Source organism: Madurella fahalii (assembly GCF_045866475.1).
Source record: "Madurella fahalii IFM 68171 DNA, scaffold_2, whole genome shotgun sequence".
NCBI lineage: Eukaryota > Fungi > Ascomycota > Sordariomycetes > Sordariales > Madurella > Madurella fahalii.
The window spans coordinates 5,758,828-5,776,609 of NW_027263972.1; the positions used below are offsets into that span (position 1 = coordinate 5,758,828).

The 17,782-nt window shown below is 55.6% G+C and overlaps 7 protein-coding genes across 7 annotated transcripts; 5 read left to right on the forward strand and 2 right to left on the reverse strand.

Moving 5' to 3' along the window:
* Window positions 1–385: 385 nt before the first annotated feature.
* On the forward strand, window positions 386–1,287 carry ndk1 (nucleoside diphosphate kinase Ndk1; the record flags this gene model as incomplete). Its single annotated transcript, XM_071059856.1, has 7 exons — window positions 386–405; window positions 534–564; window positions 621–664; window positions 740–798; window positions 855–899; window positions 949–1,014; window positions 1,094–1,287. 7 exons carry the CDS (start codon window positions 386–388, stop codon window positions 1,285–1,287), a joined length of 459 nt encoding a protein of 152 aa, XP_070915957.1.
* Window positions 1,288–3,726: 2,439 nt separating this feature from the next.
* Window positions 3,727–5,280, forward strand: TRM61 (tRNA (adenine-N(1)-)-methyltransferase catalytic subunit trm61; the record flags this gene model as incomplete). The annotated part of the gene is made up of 1 exon (XM_071059857.1): window positions 3,727–5,280. One exon carries the CDS (start codon window positions 3,727–3,729, stop codon window positions 5,278–5,280), a length of 1,554 nt encoding a protein of 517 aa, XP_070915958.1.
* Window positions 5,281–5,693: 413 nt separating this feature from the next.
* MFIFM68171_04438 (2OG-Fe(II)oxygenase superfamily protein) lies at window positions 5,694–7,199 on the reverse strand (the record flags this gene model as incomplete). Its single annotated transcript, XM_071059858.1, has 6 exons — window positions 5,694–5,736; window positions 5,790–6,599; window positions 6,674–6,690; window positions 6,756–6,800; window positions 6,901–6,969; window positions 7,035–7,199. The coding sequence occupies 6 exons, from the start codon at window positions 7,197–7,199 to the stop codon at window positions 5,694–5,696; spliced, it is 1,149 nt and encodes a 382-aa protein (XP_070915959.1).
* Window positions 7,200–8,069: 870 nt separating this feature from the next.
* MFIFM68171_04439 (INO80 chromatin remodeling complex Ies1) lies at window positions 8,070–10,355 on the forward strand (the record flags this gene model as incomplete). The annotated part of the gene is made up of 2 exons (XM_071059859.1): window positions 8,070–8,574; window positions 8,629–10,355. The coding sequence occupies 2 exons, from the start codon at window positions 8,070–8,072 to the stop codon at window positions 10,353–10,355; spliced, it is 2,232 nt and encodes a 743-aa protein (XP_070915960.1).
* A 606-nt stretch (window positions 10,356–10,961) lies between these two features.
* MFIFM68171_04440 (Sec39 domain-containing protein) lies at window positions 10,962–13,849 on the reverse strand (the record flags this gene model as incomplete). Its single annotated transcript, XM_071059860.1, has 3 exons — window positions 10,962–12,081; window positions 12,129–12,285; window positions 12,334–13,849. 3 exons carry the CDS (start codon window positions 13,847–13,849, stop codon window positions 10,962–10,964), a joined length of 2,793 nt encoding a protein of 930 aa, XP_070915961.1.
* Window positions 13,850–15,040: 1,191 nt separating this feature from the next.
* Window positions 15,041–15,504, forward strand: MFIFM68171_04441 (NADH dehydrogenase [ubiquinone] iron-sulfur protein 5-A; the record flags this gene model as incomplete). Its single annotated transcript, XM_071059861.1, has 3 exons — window positions 15,041–15,068; window positions 15,154–15,293; window positions 15,358–15,504. 3 exons carry the CDS (start codon window positions 15,041–15,043, stop codon window positions 15,502–15,504), a joined length of 315 nt encoding a protein of 104 aa, XP_070915962.1.
* A 428-nt stretch (window positions 15,505–15,932) lies between these two features.
* On the forward strand, window positions 15,933–17,780 carry MFIFM68171_04442 (uncharacterized protein; the record flags this gene model as incomplete). Its single annotated transcript, XM_071059862.1, has 3 exons — window positions 15,933–16,158; window positions 16,205–16,550; window positions 16,610–17,780. The coding sequence occupies 3 exons, from the start codon at window positions 15,933–15,935 to the stop codon at window positions 17,778–17,780; spliced, it is 1,743 nt and encodes a 580-aa protein (XP_070915963.1).
* Window positions 17,781–17,782: the final 2 nt, after the last annotated feature.

Below are 17,782 nucleotides of genomic sequence, written 5' to 3' on the forward strand. Positions count from 1 at the left end.
GTTATGCCACGAATCTACCCGACTTGATCAGTGCCAGGCTACATATCCCTTGACGAAGCTGAGACACAAAATGGACGAAGAGTCGCGGAAGAGAAGGCTCAGCGCGGCTGCAACGCCAGAACGGCAGAACCGTGGCCAGCGAGGACGGGCTCGGGTTCCAGGCCCCAGAGAGTTCCCACACGCCCATGAAATGTATGGGTACCTGGCACTGGGGCTCGTCCTTTGCATGCTGGTGTATTTTTTCCAGGGCCCCACTTCTAAGCTCCCCTCCGTCCCAACTTCAACTGGCCCTCCGCAACAAATTCCTCACCCTCCTCCTTCTCCTCTCCTGCCAGAATACCAACCCATCCCTGAACAACCCGTGGAAGCTCAAGAATCCGTCAAAATGTCCACCACCGAGCAGACGTGAGTTCTCCTAGCCTTGAGCGCCCAGTTCTCGCAGTTTTAGCAGCTTGCTGCCCCCCGATTACCCCGCCATCCCGCCCTTCACCATTACCCCGCCATTTGGGCTGCCAGTACTGATCCTAGACTAGCTTCATTGCTATCAAGCCCGATGGCGTCCAGGTATGTCTGATCAGAGCGTCGACCTTTTCTAAGTTGTCAACTAACGTCCTAAACAGCGCGGTCTCGTCGGTAACATCATCTCCCGTTTCGAGGCGCGCGGGTAAGCATTTCGGGCGCACAAGCCTGCCCCGCATACCAAGCGTCTTACCCTCACTTTGCTCACATCACAACACAGCTTCAAACTAGTCGCCCTGAAGCTCGTTTCCCCCGGCCAAGCCCACCTAGAGAAGCACTGTGTGTCAGATACCGTTCCGTTATTTTCAAGAGTGCAGCCGCTGACCACCCGGCAGATGAGGACCTGAAGGACAAGCCCTTCTTTGCTGGTCTTGTCAGCTGTACGTTCACCAACCGTTCCCTCGCGGATTCGCCTGACACTTTCGACAGACATGAACAGCGGCCCCATTACCGCCATGGTTTGGGAGGGCATTGATGCCGTCAAGACTGGCCGCGGTAAGCCCCACTTTTCGTTGTCCCCGCGCAACCGCCCCCTTTGCGCATCAACACCAAGCTAACATCGCCACCACCTCAGCCATGCTTGGTGCCACCAACCCTCTCGCGTCCGCACCGGGAACAATCAGGGGCGACTTTTCCCTTGCGGTTGGTCGTAACGTCTGCCACGGATCCGACAGCGTCGAGAACGCTAAGAAGGAGATTGCTCTGTGGTTCAAGCCGGAGGAGCTGATTAGCTGGAAGTCTGCCCAGTATGACTGGGTTTACGAGTAAATACTAAGGGCGATCGTGGTTAGCTATACGAGTATAACCTCGGAGCTTCGGCATGCAATAAAAGCCTGATACAGGCAAGACGGAGAATATTTTCGTCAAATTCTATCCCCTTCCCGTGATAGCACTTTCATGTGGGGCTTGCTGTTAATGTTGCCCAGATACGGCCAACTCTATGAAACAAATTCTCTTGAAGTGCCAGCGGAAAGGATAAGACTACGTTCCTAGCCCGTTCCCAGTATAATCTCCAGGTAATCCTCGTTTGCATCACCCATCATTAGCACACATGCAGCACAAAGGATTAGCAACATCAAAACAGAGAATCCACCCCCTCCCCCCCCCCCCCCCCCCGCTAAGTTAGCTATGACTTATGCACAATCAGCAATGGCTCGCCCATGCAGCAATCAAAGCTAAGGTTATAACGGTCGAAACGGTTCTAAAGCAAGCAGTAGCGCTGCTCGACGCTCTGGCACATTTTCACCCGGTCCTAGACAAGCAGGCGATGTTAGAGGCCAAGATGAGAGAATGGAACAACTTAGGAGGCGCTTACTTTCAATGGACAGGTACAGCGGACCCAATGGTATCAGACTCGAACAATGCTACAGATGCGCAGGCAATCTGGCGTCAGAGTACGGTTTCCATTTGCAGAACTCTCCACACTAATGTCCCACACAGCTCTCATTCCGAATCGTCTGCTGAGTGGGCCATCTAGAGTGGCTAATTCGGCCCCATCGGCGGTAACGCCGGGCAGAGCAGTGGTTAGGTTTCTTAATCCAAGGCCGGCACCGATGACCGGATTCTGCTCTGGTAATTCTGGTCCTGTGTAAACAATCTATGTCGTTCTATGCGAATAGCTTTTAAAAAACTTACAACCTCATCCCTCTGCCATGCAAAGAAAAACTGTCCGCTTTCTGCCACCACATCTCATTGTCCTTTGTAGCTATGGGCTCATAGTTATTCCCATCCCTTAGCCCAATTAAGATATTCCTGCAGCATTCAAGCCTCGGATGGTGTCCGAAGCTGTGGAACCAAGCCCAAAGAGCAGACATATACTTCCCAAGATAGCTTGTCCTGCGAGCGTCTCTTTGTTTTTTTTTTTTCTTTTCCTTTCCTTTTTCTAACATCTTTTGCGGCAAGATCGGCAGATTATCACGCGCTTTAGAGACTGGTGGTCTTGTGTATCCATGATCCGAACACGGGGAGAGACATAATATGTTGTGTCCGGAGCGTTGGGAAATCAGCGACTGTTTTCTCCGATCTCCGGGTCCCGCCGACGCCTCAGAGATGAGCTCAGAGGAGTTTTTTTTTAATTGGCCGATACACAAAGAGCCTGCAAAACCACGCATTGCTGGTGCCAATTCTGGCGTGGAGCCCATGATATAATGAACCTTCCAGCCTTGTGCACCGTGTTGGAATCTTTCTGATTCAACGATTGGTCGGTTCGGTTCTCACTTCTTTGAGCGCATGTCGAGCTTCACCCTTTTGTCCTTTCTTCCCTCTCCCCCAGAAAGCCCCGTCATCAAGTTCCGCGGCATCTCTCTTTGATGCTACGGAAGAGATTAAGCCAACAGTCAACATAAGAGACAACTGAACGAGAGAAGTGTTTCAGAGGGTCGTCAGTGCTGCCACAGTAATGGGGCATAATGGCTGTGTCGGTCTGTGAGACATTTGTAGCTCCAACCCACGAAGTGACCATGCAAAGAACATAGCAACCAATGGCTCTTCAGATAACTCTTGGGGAAAAAGCCTTGTAAGTAAAGCGAAGTTCCTTTCTCCACCCACTTCATGTATCCAACTTGTGCGCAGCGGTCATTACAGCGAAGCTTGAACTAATCCCTTGGCCCATCCGGAGATCTGAACTTGCATGCCATCTCAAGAATAGATAGTACTCCTTTTGCGAAACCGACAAGTCAAACGTTGGAAATGGAGGCGACGTTGATGGCTGTGAGGAGAATTCTCAACTTCGCTCAATTTACACTAGATATGTCATTATATAGTAACAAGTTTAGAGATAGACTAGTTACCAGATGGACCTGGATGCCAAGAAACCCCGGATCTTGGCAAAGCTTGTTTCCCAACCAAGAACCTGGAGCTAATTGTATTTTTCGAAGAACGATGACTGTAGCCTGTAGAAAGGAAGTATGTAGCAACTCGCCGATGCATACTATCTCGCTGCTTAATAATATCCAAATTATACTAGAAATTCCCTTCGTTGCAACGTCATCAGTGTCTTGTCTCTATGTGGGTGTTGGTAGTTAGCCCTACAGATAGGTAATTATCCGTAATACAGACCCCTCACCAGCCACACTTTGACCTGTTCCCCGCACCCCACAGTGGCTCTCAATTTTTTTGCTCTGCCAAACACCATTTGTTTCCTGCCCGTGGCTGCACTCATACAGAGCTTCGCAAAGCAGTGGTGACTCCTCTTGCGCCCTAACAGCCATGGAATCAACAATACGAGACGCAATAAGCCCGTTCCTGGACCCAGGTCCGCGCACAAAGGCCAATTCACTCGCAATCCTCCAGCTCTCCCGTGACAACCTTCTACCCGTTTACCTGCAAGTGCCGTCTGGAGAGCATGATGGCTACGCCGAAGGTGCCGTGGTCAACACTCGCTTTGGATCCTTTCCCCACTCGACGATGTTGGACGTACCGTGGGGTTCTCAGATCCGGGCCTCCAAAGTAGACACGGGTTCGCGGGGTCGGAAAAGGAAGCGCGAATTAGGCGATGAACCAGGCCGGGAGGGTACAGGCACAAGCGAGAAGGAAAACGAGGACTCGGGCGCAGCTGCCAATGAGGATAGCGCCGTTTCTGTCAAGCGGGCTGTAGCGGACTCGAGCGGCTTTATCCATATTCTGCCCCCAACACCCGAACTCTGGACGACCAGCTTGCCCCACCGAACCCAGGTTGTCTATACCCCTGATTACAGCTACATTCTACATAGGATACGTGCTAGGCCCGGTTCGGTGCTAATCGAGGCCGGCGCTGGGAGCGGGAGCTTCACCCATGCATCTGTGCGAGCGGTGTACAACGGCTACCCTGCCGAAGGGCAGCAGAAGGGCAAGGTCTTCAGCTTTGAGTTCCACGAGCAGCGTTACCACAAGATGAAGCAGGAACTTTCGGATCATGGTCTGGATGGCCTTGTGCAGCTGACGCATAGGGACGTCTATAACGGTGGTTTCCTGGTGGACGGCAAGAGTCCGGAGGCCGACGCCGTGTTCCTAGACCTGCCCGCGCCTTGGGAAGCCCTCCCTCACCTTTCTCGGCGGAAACCTCAAACCCCCCCGGGAGCGGGCGAATCACCATCAGACGCTGATTGGGTATCGCCACTGAACCCCAAGAAGAGTGTCTACATCTGCACCTTCTCCCCATGCATCGAACAAGTCACCCGGACCGTGTCAGCCATGCGTCGCCTCGGCTGGGTCGACATCGATATGGTCGAGATCGCCAACAGAAAGCTGCACACGTCAAGAGAGCGAGTGGGCCTGAACCTCTCGTTTGACCGTGGCGTCAACAACTCGGCGCGGGATGTTGAGGAGGCACTTACGAGGCTGGCTGAGATTGAGGCCCGCTCCCGTGAGCACACGGGAAGGCGAAGGGGCGCTGATGATAATATGGACTCGGCCGATGAGGACGAGCAGCCCGCCAAGAAGAGCGACTTGCCGGCCAACGGCCCCTCAGTTGTTTCGGACGGCGAGAAGTCGTCCGGGGTACCACCCTGGATGGAAGGCCGTTTGATTACGCGCGGAGAGCCCGAGATCAAGACGCATACCTCGTACTTGGTCTTTGCTGTTCTGCCGATGGAATGGACAGAAGAAGATGAGGCCGCGGCCGCGGCCAAATATCCAATTGGCAAAGAGCAAAAGGTTATTGGTGCTGTGGACAAGGCTTTGAGGAAGCAAGAGAGGCGGGAGCAGCTGCAGCAGGTGCCGAAGGGCAATAGAAAGGCGAGGAGGAAGGAAAGGGATGCGAAGTTGGGAGAGACATCTGCGTGACGAGCCTGGTGCGAGTCCCTGTTGGAGGGTGAAACGGAAAACGTCTTTTAGATGCACCGCATGCATTAGACATTAGATTCCCTGTCGACATGCATACCCGGAATGGCAATGCGTATGAGGCTTAGAGTCTGCGAACATTTGGAGAGAAAACACATTGGCGTATGGCATTTCTACTCGTGAGGAGCACCGGGGACGATAGAATAAACAAATCCACAAGGAGTAGATCGATTCTTTGACATTGGTTCGACGTAGCCAAACCTCCTTGAGTGTTGTCATCATAACACAGACCAAGGAAAAGGACTGACTGCAATAAGGAGGCTACCCTCCATGCCCGGCTTGTCGCTCAAGGTTATAAATGGTGAAATTGAACTGTCATTAACTCATGGTACGGTCCCACATCACACATACCGACTTTACTCCTTGTCCTTGTAAAGTTGCGCATAGCTTGCCCTCAACCTGTCATGTTCGTCAGCATCACCTAGCCTCCAGAACAAGCCCGAAACACATACCTCATCTGCAAGTGCTCATCCGCCGTCAACACCTTCCTCTCGGCATACGGATTCCCCTGCACCTTATCATCCCCCTTGGTAGCGGTATACTCCCAAACCCTCTCACTCGGCACCACCCCCAACTCAGCGCCGCCCCAGGGATGGAAGAAAAACGCAATTGAATACCTCGCCTCGGCATCTGTCTCTCCCTCCACCAAATTCCCCCCTTCATCATCACCGCCACCGCCGTCCCCCAACGACGTCGACGAAGACGACGACGATGAGAAAACAACCCTATGCACCGTACTCCTCAACAAGCCCCCGGTCCAGTAACTCAACAGGTCCCCAATATTCAGCAGCACGGGCGGGGCGGGATCATCCTCTGTCCCCGGCGGCACGACGGGCACGGGGGACCACGTCTTGCCGTCCTTGGCGAGCACCTCGAGCCCCGCCTGGCCTCTGAGGCGGAAGAGCAGGGTCATGGAGCCGTAGTCGGAGTGCGCGCCGGCCCGGACGTCCACGGCCCTGCCCGCCGTTGCCGCGGCGGCGGCGGCGGCGGCGGCGGCAGCACCGCCCTGGAGCTGCTCGCGGGGCGGGTAGTACAGGAAGCGGAGGATCGTGCCGGAGGGGCGCGACGGGGCGGGGAGGTGCGCGGCGGTGAAGAAGTCCGGCGGGTCGACCCCGAGGCCGATGCCGAGGAGGGTGGTCAGCCTGAGGCAGAGGTCCTGGCAGAGGTCGCGGAAGGCGCTGATGCGGGCTTCGTCCGCGGCGATGGTGGGCGGGATGGGCTGCTGGGCTTTGTGGCTGAGGAAAGGGCCGAAGTTGAAGGCTCTGAGGGCCGGGAGCGGGAGGCGGTGAGTATGGGAGTTGATAGGAGGTTTGTTGGGCAGATGGGTAGAGCTTACTCCTTCAAGTCGCCAATCTGTTGATGGAATGGTTACGGGTGGTGAGGGTGTGCAGGCAGGATGGATGGGGACGGGGACTTACACGCTGGTTTGCGGGATCGAGGGTCTCGTATTGCATGGCCGACCACTGAGCCCAGGGGTCAGTTCACCTTGGGAGTTGAAAATTGGCAAAGACAAGCGAGTTAAGACAGCGACGTAAAAGGCGGCATTTGGATGTGCTGACTTACACCTCGGTTGTCTTTTTGGATGGTGCATGCTTGCTTCTCGCTGAGGGGGGCGCTGAAGAGCCGTTTGGACTGTGAATTCCGTTGTCAGAGGTGGCCTTGTCCAATATTTACGCCCAAGATCGAATAGTCTCTACCATTTCAAAGGCACCTTCTATTGCCTCGACGGGTATGTCTTTGCCCGTGTTCTTGAGGTAGATGAAGCCATGTTCAATCGCCGCCTCGACCAGCTCCTTGGCTACTTGAGTCTGGTCGCCATCCCCGGAAATGTCGATGATGGGAATTTTGGCAACTTTTGCCATCTCTCCAGAAGCTCTAGATTTGTCTGAGTGTTTAGGGAGTTACGGAGTATTTACGGACTCGTAGGAACCGAGTTGTAAAGACTGGCGACTCTGAGGAGCCAAACAATGGAAGCCCCTCACTGATAAGGTGACTCGGTAAAGAGGGTAGCGGAAATGCCGGTATCATTTCTACAATGGCTTCCTGGAAACCCGACGCTGCCTAGTTCAATCTCTAGACTCACAGAAATGCACCGACCTTTATAGACGCCGGTTACGCAACTGGAGATCCAGAACTGCAGCCAGGATCATTCGGATCAAATGTTGACCAACCTCTGATGCTGCGAGGTCCGGCCGTGAGGTGAATCCTGAGTAGTGCACAGACCCAAGTAGAGCTCGGCTTGTTGCAAATTCCCGCCTAAGCGCGTGCTCGTCAGGGGGCGCCCTGCCAGATCGATTCAGTTGGCGCAGCGCGCCCGGGTGCTCTGGACCCGCTCCCACGTCACCTGCAAGTCCCGATCGCCAAATGAGTTTAACGAGCATGAGCTTTTGGGACGCGATGACTTCGGGGGGTGTGCTGCGTGAGCCAAGCTGCGGCAGGCATCCGCGCCTCTCCCATCCCAAAAAAATCCCAAACCCGCTAAATTGCCAACTTGCCAAACCTGAACCTGTTGCTCGGGTCACATTAACTCGGTGGCAACCTGGTTCCTTTTCTTTCTCCGTCATCTCACCCGCTGAACACAACGGGGGTTTAATTGCCCCATTGTCGCGCGCTTTTGCCGGCGAACCCTCAATGACCGACGGGCGGCATTCCCGAGAAAAGCGCCAAACTGTAAAACGCCAATCCCCCCCAATTCCGACAGAATAGCCTCGACGCCGGCCGTTTTAGCCATCATGGCCGCCACCCCTAGCTCGGCGGCTTTGATGTCCGACATCGAACCGCCTAGTTCGCCCGCCCACCACGTCGAAAAATCCTTCATGACGGCCGTCACCGAGGACGACGACACTAGGATGGCCATGGCGACCCCCGATCCCCACGAGAAGCAGCCGCGTGGCAAGAAGCGCGGCCGGGACGATGGAAGCGGGCCCAACGGCAGCACCATTGGAAAGATTCGCCATCTCAAGAAAGAGGACGGCGAGCCTCTCTGGCGCAAGGACATCCAGTACGACTTCCTCAAGGCCGTCTTTGACAACGAGCAGAAAGTCTTCACCAACAGCTACGAGAAGGACAAGTTGGGCAAGCAGTGCTTCGCCGACCTCTACATCGACACAATGTCCAGGAGCAGCAAGACCAGCAAGGTCCTTCGGGATAAGCTGCTTAGTGATCGCGATGCTGCGAAGGGAATGGCAATGGTCTGTCTCCTGGTGAACATTAACCGCATGAACACGACCCTCAACTGTACGTCATGACCGTCCCTGCCCCGCCGGCCCATTGCTAATCATCGCGCAACAGTCTTTCCCGAGATGCGGGCCCAACTCCGCACGTACCACGCCATCCCCTCCCTACAGGCCCATCAAGACCCCCACGCCTACAAGCAACTGCAGGACGCGCCCAGGCTGAAGTCCATCCTCAAGGGAGGCGCTGAGGATCGCCCCGAGCCTTCTTCGCTCGACGAGATCAAGAGCAGCGAGGTGCCGCGCACGAATCCCGTCAACCTCCTCTTCCTCATCTGCCAGTCAGCGCACAAGGTTGCCGAGCTGCACTTCCCTCCTGGCCAGGAATTCCACGACCTGATCATGAAAACCAGCTTCTCTAGCAAGAGCCGAGCCCGCGCCTTCCTCTGGCTCATGTGGTTTTATCTCGAGTCCGACTTCACCGAGGAGGGCTGCGAGGAGAACCCGTTCGGTCCGGGGGTGGACTACGGCGTCGATGTCGCCAACCAGGGCGTCCCCCGGCTCGAGAGCATGACCGAGGAGGAGGAGGCCGAGGAGAATGTCGACCCACAAGAGGAGGTTGACTTTGGCTACGCCAAGCAAAAGATGCGTGCCAAGATCATCGAGGCCGACCAGCAGTTCATGGCCGAGAGCCAAACGAAACGAGGCGGCCGCGGCGGCCGCGGATATCCCGCAGGCGACGAAGTTGGCCCGACGACAGGAATCCTGCCCCGAATCCGCCCGTCCAAGAACGAGAGCGACCTCGACAGTGTCAGGTCGACTCCGCCCCCTCGTGCCCTAGGACGGCAAAGCGGCGTCTTTGGCAGCACCGGCCGGCGCGGCCCACACCTGCTCAAATACCAAGCATTTGACGGCTCCTCCCCCGGCGGCGATAGGATGATCGAGGGCGTCGTCACCCGGAAACCTCGGCCCCCAACCGCCCACCAGCTCGCCGTCGAGCGCAACCGCTCCCAGCGCGTCGAGTACATCCTCGATCGGGGCATCCGCAGGAGCCACCACCGCTCTCGCAAGCAGCGCCGCATCGATGGGTCCGTCTTCCGCGCTCTTAATCGCATCCGCCAGATGGATAATCCGTTCGAGGATAGTGAAGACGACGAGATTATCGCCTCACACAACAGCCACAGCCACAGCCACAGCAGCAAGCACCCGCATTCCTCGTCGTCAGCCGTGAACGGCGAAGCTAGGCGCCTTCGCGAGAAGGGCTACGGCGGCCTGTGCCAGCTCAAGGACGAGAAGGACGACTATGGCGAAGAGTTTGCTTCGTTCGCTGCTGCCCTGCGTAGATCGCATCGTAGGCTTTTGCGGTGGGAGAACCATGACGGTCCTGAAGAGCTGGGCGTTATTGCCCCAGTCAAGCGTGTCAAGGAGACGGTCAACGGCGCGGATCAGAACGGCGACGATATGGATGACGTCGATGGCGACGGTGACGGCGGGTACCACCGGTCGAGGAGCATGGTCGACCCTGCCGAGACAGAGGACGAGGCTGAGGTGCTGCTGCAGCAGCGGCTTCTGCACCAGAGGGCCAAACCCACCAGGAGGGCCAAGCCGAATGGTGTGAAGAATGGTGGTGGTAGTGGGCCGGATGCTAATGGGGATACGCCCATGGAGGATGCGGATGATCTGGATGAGGTTGATAAGGAGCTGCTTGGACTTGGGGATGGCGATGGAGATGGGGACGAGGGAGAGGGAGAGGGAGAAGGGGAGGGGGAAGGGGAAGGGGAGGACGAGCTGGATGATGTGGATAAGACGCTGCTGGGAATGGATGGGGATTCGGATTCGGAATGAACATATCCTTTGGGTGGAACGGTCTTGAACTGGGGCTTCCTCTCTCCGGCATAACCCCTTGAAGTGGGGCCAACCGATAACACTCACCATTTTATTTTCTCTCTCTTTTCCTCTCCTTTCCAAGGGGGGAACGAGAACACATCATATTAGACTGGGAACATGCGGTGGGTGTACTGTACTATACCAAGGGACTGGAGGCGACGGGCGGAAAGGGACGGGTATTCATGTATTTGACATGGGAGTTTGGGAAGCTTGCCCATTTATGCTGCGGGTAACTTGGCAGCCAAGATGGGTAGCGCAGTAACAGCGTTCGTTTCGTCATTGTTATTTTAGATACAATATTGTCGTTGCACCCACATGATTGGGGTGCACTCTCCAACTTTGCCGTTTCTTCTTACGTACCCAACAATGCCGGTTGCTCCCGTGGTCCGCCATCGTGGCTAGGATGTAGACGGTTCACCTGGACGCTGACTTACCTTGGTGTATGTCATCCACGCACACACGGAACCAATCAAGTCGACAAAGCGTTTTGAATTCAATAACATCGTAATAGCCGTTTCATACAAGGGTATATATATAATATGCACCTATTAAATCCCAACCAACCTACTCTCTCCCCTGCCCATGCGCAGACGGCTGCGCGCCGACAAGCCACCCAACCCCCGAAACCAGCGTCCCCATAGCCGCCTCCCTCAACTGATCCCTCTTGCGCACCCGTTTGCTGTCCTCCCCGTCGCTGGTACCAGCCGGTGACAGCGGCCGCTGGTCGAGACTGCTCCTCGCGCTCCCCCCTGATCTCCCCCCGAACCCGGCCGACCGCTGCAGGCCGGACAAGGCGGAGAAGTTGCGCTGCGCCGATAGGACGCTGGCTCGGCTCAGGTCGAAGAGGGACATGGGGGCTTCTTCGGCTGCTGTCTGATGCTGGCGGCGCGACGAGGAGGAGGGTGCGAGGTGCGAGTGCCTGGCAGCGCCCGTCGAGCTGGCGAATGCCCCCGGCATGGCACTACCGCGCATGCTATCCCCGCGGGCATCCCACTCCTCCTCCTGCTGCTGCTCCGCCAGGAGCGCGGCGTCCAGTTCCTCCTCTGCGCGCCTATACGCATTCAATATCTCTTGCAGCGTCGGGGCCGGGGCGATGCGCAGCGCCGTGGCGAGGCACTCGATGCGCTGTTCCAGGTGGCGGACGTCGGCGTTGGCGCTGCCCGTGCCGAGGTGTGTCGGCCGCATGGTGCGTGCGGTGCGCCGGTATTTGCCAGCTTGCAGGGCCGCTTTCCACGAGTACTCATCTGTGCTTGGGGGCGATGCGCTGAGAGATGAGAGCCGGTTGACGACGTACGAGTAGGCCGTTTCGAAATCGTCTTCTGTGAGGGCGGCATCGATGCACATGGCCGTGATGCGCCGTTCGGCCGCTGACCGTTGGGCTGCTGTCTCCTCTGGCGTCATGGGATTCTTGTCGCCCCCTGAGTGCACAAGACCAGCTTCTACCATACGGGCTCCGAGGCTCAGGAGGTCTTTGATCTGTGTGTAACTCTTGGGGTTCTGCTCGAGAATCTTGCCGACGATGGAGATGGGGTCCGTGTGAACACGCAGCACGACGGGGGTAAAAGGCTCGCCCTGCTTCAGAACGAGACGATAGTCGCTCAGCGCATGGGTGGCTTGCAGAAGAGCTTCGATCCGCTTCGCCGCAGGATCCGACTTTTGGATGGTCCTGGGGAACGCTTTGATTCTGTGATCGTCAGTCGAGGCACTCGTTTGAGAACTGGGCAAACGTACATATCATCGCACTTCTTGAGCCCGCCGCGGGTCCTATTGGGGTTGGAGGCGTTGTCATAGGCACACATGGCGGTAGCATAGATAGTGTCTTGCAAAAGTTTACGGTCCAGGGGCTGATCCGGTGCATCTTCATATATGGATCGTGCAAGTGTAAAGCCTGGTTCTGTCAGCAAACAGCCGCATTCAAATCGGTGCTTAGACTTACGTGTGTTGGCGAGCAAGGCTTTCAAAAACTCGACCTCCAAAAACTCTCGTTTTACCTGGCTGAAAATGCCTTGAGACGTGGGCTCTGATGAGCCCCAGCCATCTTCTGCCCCCCAGTCACTGAGCCACAGTATCTCGTTCCTGGTCTTGACCCAGAACTTGTCGTCCGTCTTTGGCCCGTGGTTGCCGAGAGCATGGATAAGCTTTGCTGCCTCCGCCTTTTGCTCGCGCTCGTCCTTCAGAAGTGCAAGCTCGCCAGCTTTCCGTACGGTGCATGGACAGCCAGCTTTGGTGAGAATATGCGCGCTGAGGGTAACCGCCTGCAGAAACGCCGTGGACGCATTCGTTGGTGAAGTCAAGACATTTGAAGCGCTGAGAAGATCGTTGCGCATGTATGTTGTGTTTCTAGCCGACACAATGCCGTCAGAGAGCTGCTCTGTGAGAGGTGGCAGAACCGCGAGCGCCGAAGCGAGCGGGGAAATCGGCTCCAGGTCACACAAATTGGAAACTTTCGTGATGATGTTATACGCCCCATCTAAAGCTTCAAGGGATGCTTCTGGGACGAGGTAAGCAGATGCTAACGCCGCCCGCGCATAGCTCTGCCTTAGATGGTCCCGCTGACTGCCACTCAGCTCCATAAACCCCCAGTCACCGAGGTCAGCATCCCCTGGGTCGTCCCACTGCTGGATTGCATTGACAGCCACCCTCCAACTCCTTGACGCCTGCGTGGTGAGCCATCGGAGGACTTCGTCCCACCCGGGGCAGATGCCCTCGTCTCTCTTATCGTCCAGCGCTGTGTCCCCTGCCGAACTCGTGGTTTGTTTCCCGTGCTTCCATCTTCTCTCATCCAGTAACCATGGGCCGACTAAGCACTTCAGATCCCGCCCGACTAAGGAAAGGCCGGCCTCGCTAATGCCAGTCTGCGATAACAGGAGGTTCACAGCGACACGGTCGGGCAGCTGCTGGAACCCCAGGAGCGTGTATGGAATGGGATCTTGGGGATGGTATTCGCAATTCCGTCTGAGGAGGGGTAGTATTGTGGAAACGAGCAGAGTTCGTATGCACGGCGAGTGGTCCAGGAACGGCACTAGTAGGCCAGGTAGCTCATGGAGCAATCCAGCTTCCTCATCCACCTTGTACGACCGGCGTAGTAGAAACAACGTAACAACATCTTCTATCGCCTCCCCGGTCGCTTCGGGGAGCGCCAATGGTAACAACCGGAGCTTCCTGACTCTTTTCGCAGCTTCATCCTCGGATAGGCCGTCGACAGCCGAGCAATCGATGTCATGGCTGGGTTTCTCCGAAACGGTACCGCTCTCGAGGTCTCGGATGAAGTCGACGTAGTGACCCGACTGTAGCGTTTCGGGCAGGTACGTGAGGAGGATGCGCAGCAGCAAGTCCTTCCGGAGAATGGAGCCGTGGCGTGCAGCGAGAGCAGCCAAGCTGGCAATGTCAGCGTTGACGGCGAAGTGCACGGCTAGCAGCACCAGCTTGGCCGGGGAAAGCAAAAGGGTCATTGTGGGTTTATCGAAAGGGCGAGAGGTGGACTGCTAGCTTCATGGCGGGTTGCTGATGCCGAGAGCAATCACCAACTTTCAATGACAGGGAACACTTTGGCAGCTCCCCAGAGCGGCAGTTCACAGGGGTGGGAAGGGACCCACCAAGTGGGTCGAGCCAAGCCAACGGGTGGGATCCGCCTGTTTTTACGTAGCCTCTGTAGCTTAACTACGTAAGGACATGGGAGTGTCTCCTCTGTTTAGCTTTATTAAACATAATGGACGAACCGCGAGTTTCCATCGGATCATGGTGGCTACTTGTCACATTGTGTGATCGTGGCAGCGGTCTTGAAGCAATTAGATTGATAAATAAATTCTTACACCAAAATACGGTAAAAAGTCATACTATGTGCTCTCACATACTACCAACACCTCGCTAAGGTGGACATTTTTGGCCAACGACGTCGGAGAAACCGTCTCTAACCAGCAAGGCAAGGCCCATATGGGAGCTCTCACCTGTCTTTAAGTGCTGGCAGCAAGGTAAAACTGACTGTCCCTGCTTCCTTTGCCTCACAGACTCGGCACCATGATACTTTGTGTATTCCGGGCCATGTCTTGCTTGCATAAACCATCTCGAACCCAATTACCGGTCGTGGGTTTGTTGGGCTACTGGTTCTGGTCCCTGCATATTGCACACCGAGTCTGTAGGAGCTCTATTGTTTTCGGTACCGATCACCTCACAATCACCTGGTAAACTATGGCTCCGGAAGCCCGCATATCCATGTTTCGAATGTCCGTGGCGCTAAAAGAGTCCGCTTTGGTGTTACTGAGCGCTTGCTATTGTTAAGCTGAAGGCGCTCACCATGTGACACCGCTGGCGGCGTTGTGCAAAATGCTAACGTCTTCTTTTAAATTTTGAACCTGTTGCTACTCTATAAAACTCTTTCATTTCCATCTGACTGAACAAAGGATGTGAATAGGCTGCTCTCGCTAATTCTTTTCTAGTACGTTAATTGACACAGATGACACATTGGTGGGGCAGGTGGGCTTAGCCGTTGTGGCTTGCTTCCACACATTTGTGGCTTTCTGTCCCTGGTCGTGTCAAAGCTTCCATTCGAGGCCGTGCACGCAACTTCGTTGCCGACGACATTCGTGACCTTTCCTCGAGGAGCTCGCCCGCTACTCCACACCCAGGCTTCTGCGCTGCCCATCATGGCGTCCGGATACGGCTTGAACGGAGGTGAGTACGATCGCGGGCCCCAATGGCTCGGGTCTAGCGAAATATTGGCCGAATTGCATCATTTGCGCTGACCGGGTTGCTCCAGGCCCATCCCGCTGCTTCCCCTTCTGGCAGGAGCTGCTCTCTTGCTACGTGGTCAACAGCTCCGACGATGACACCTCGGGGAAGAAGAAGTGCGTGCCCGCAATGGAGGACTACTACGAATGCCTACACCACAGGAAAGAGGTGCGTTTTGAGTCGCTCCCCGGTGAAGCACGCGGACTGCACGCTGACTCGGATTGCTCCGCAGGCTGCGAGAGTCAAGATGCTACAGGCCGCCTACAGAAAGGCCGAGGCTCAGAAGCTGCAAGAGAACCCCCCTACGGCTGGCCAAATACGGAACTTGGGTTTGTTAGACAAGGAGGAGGACACGAAGAAGGTGCTGGGGGCGAGCTAAACCGGGGTCGGCAACATCACGACCACGATTCTGTGTATATCTGATTATTGATAGGCCACTGCCGTGGAAGCGGAGTAGTGATGGCGGAATTGAACAATGGTCGGTTAGAGCAAGCATTGCAGGTCCTAGGTTTGAGCTCTGACCGAATGCTCGGTACCTTGCGCCGAGCCTATCCAGCTGAGCACTGGCAGTTCCGCGTCTTGTTTCTGAGGAATCGCGTGGTTGCCAGGTGCTTTCCCCAGTACTTGAGGATATCGGCCATCGTTGCACCTTCCCGTTTCCAACACCCCACCTCCACCAGGCTTCCAACTTCCTACACAAATTGGCCGTCGCCTCGAACCTTTGTTGCAGGATCCTCGACTGTCTGAAGCACGTTTGTAGCGATTACTTCGTGTTTCTTTGTTTTATCCATCTCCGACTAATTCAAGATGCCGTGCCTTCGCGGCATCGAAGTGTCATTAACCACCAAACCCGACGACGAGCAGATCCCTGAGTATCCCCATCCAGAAGGCACATCGGCTCGAATCCTCGATTTCCCTCATCACGGCCAGGTCACTCCGGTCGGTTCTGAGCGTCAGTCGAGCTGCACGAACGGCCCGGCCATCTATAGGAAAACCGGCCCAATTGTTTCAGTATACATTCCCTCGATCCCAGGTCAGTCCTGCAACGCAGCCAACTGTAACCACACTGAAGATTCTAGGAATGCCATTCGCCATCAATTACGCCATCAACAATGCGCCTGCTGCCCCTTGTAAATATGTTTTCTTCCGGCTCTACATGAACGCCCGCACCATTGCTTCTTGGGGAATCGACCCCAGCATTCGGTCAAAGGGCAAGGTTGTCAACTCTCTGTGGGCGCCATGCGCACGTTATAGTGATGAAATTGGGTTCGAGGGGCGCAACTTTGTGTTCCTCCCTGGTCAGGAGTACAAGTCTGTCGCCGAAGACGGTGGCCTCATCGAGATCCAGGCCTTTCGGGCAAAGGAGAGACGGCCTCGAGCGCCGAGATTGGAAGAGTTTCGATTCCACGATAATTACGGTATTGCGTGAGTTCTTCTAATCGGACATATTTGCCCGATCATTTAAGCTGACTGAGCTCTCATAGGGCTCCGAGTATTGGCCTCTTAGACCAGCCACAGGACGCTTGTTTCTACGACTGGCACCTCCTTGACGCAAAAGACTCGCCGTTCGTATCCTTTAGGCTTCACTACCGCTCTTGGAAAAACCTCACGCAGCTAAACCTCATCCCGGCAACCGAGCTTGAGTTTCTTCAATCCGCTTCACCAAGGGTGCTAAAGAGTCTCAGCAGAGTCAAGGCCGGCAATGGAGGATTGCATGATGAGTCGTATGGAGAGTCCCGTTATTCGCAGAGCCCGGACGAGGCTGTCTTCCTAGATTGCGAGGAAGAACCGGATCCTGAAGGCGGAGTACAGCCGGGCGCGACACACTACTTTCTAAAATCTCCGCCAGAACTCTTTCCAGCCGCTTCTGTGAATCCCACCGTTCCTCAGCCAAGCAAAGCACTACGAGACGGCCAGTGCGAGCCACAACTGCAGCGCCCGCTCCCAGAACTTCCAAGGGAAGAGCGTAGCGGCCTTTCAAGGCGATCTTCGGCGGCGTCAGCGGTATCGGCAACCCTCTCAATCGCGCCTTCCCTGCTGCAGTACCTCGACGAAAGGTCCTTCAGCCCCGAAGAAATTGAAGTTGGTGTCGCACAGCTAGTTCAACTCCCCCAGTCTCAGTCAGGCTCCAGTATCATTCTGGATGAAGAGACTAGATCGATGATGCAAGCCGATTGTTCTATTTCTGACTATGAAACCTCGCCGCGGTCAACAAATGACTCCTTATCGGACAAGATGTTGTCTCCAGACCGCTATCTGCCTATGACTGGAAGCGGCCTTGAACAAGGCCTCGCATTCTTCACCCCGCCAAGGCAACAGCCATTTTCCAAGGCAGTAGATTCTACTCAATCTCTCCAGAGCGGCCTCAGCTTTGAGCATGATCTTTCACCAATAGGGGCGATTACCTTGAGCGAGTCGGAGTGGATGAGCCGCAGCCCGTCGCCGGCTCGGACAAGGGCTGCTAATGCTGCTGCTCGTCGCGCTGTCAACTCCCGGTCAGATCGGTCAGGGGGCGCATCGCTCCTGTCGGGTCTTCGCAAGAAGAAACTTAGTGCATCGCCACGGAAGATAGCGGCGATGGTTATTGGGCGTGGGCTGCCGAAACCGGCTACTACTAATAATCTAGTTCATGGGAAGGTTGGGAACTGGATCTGATT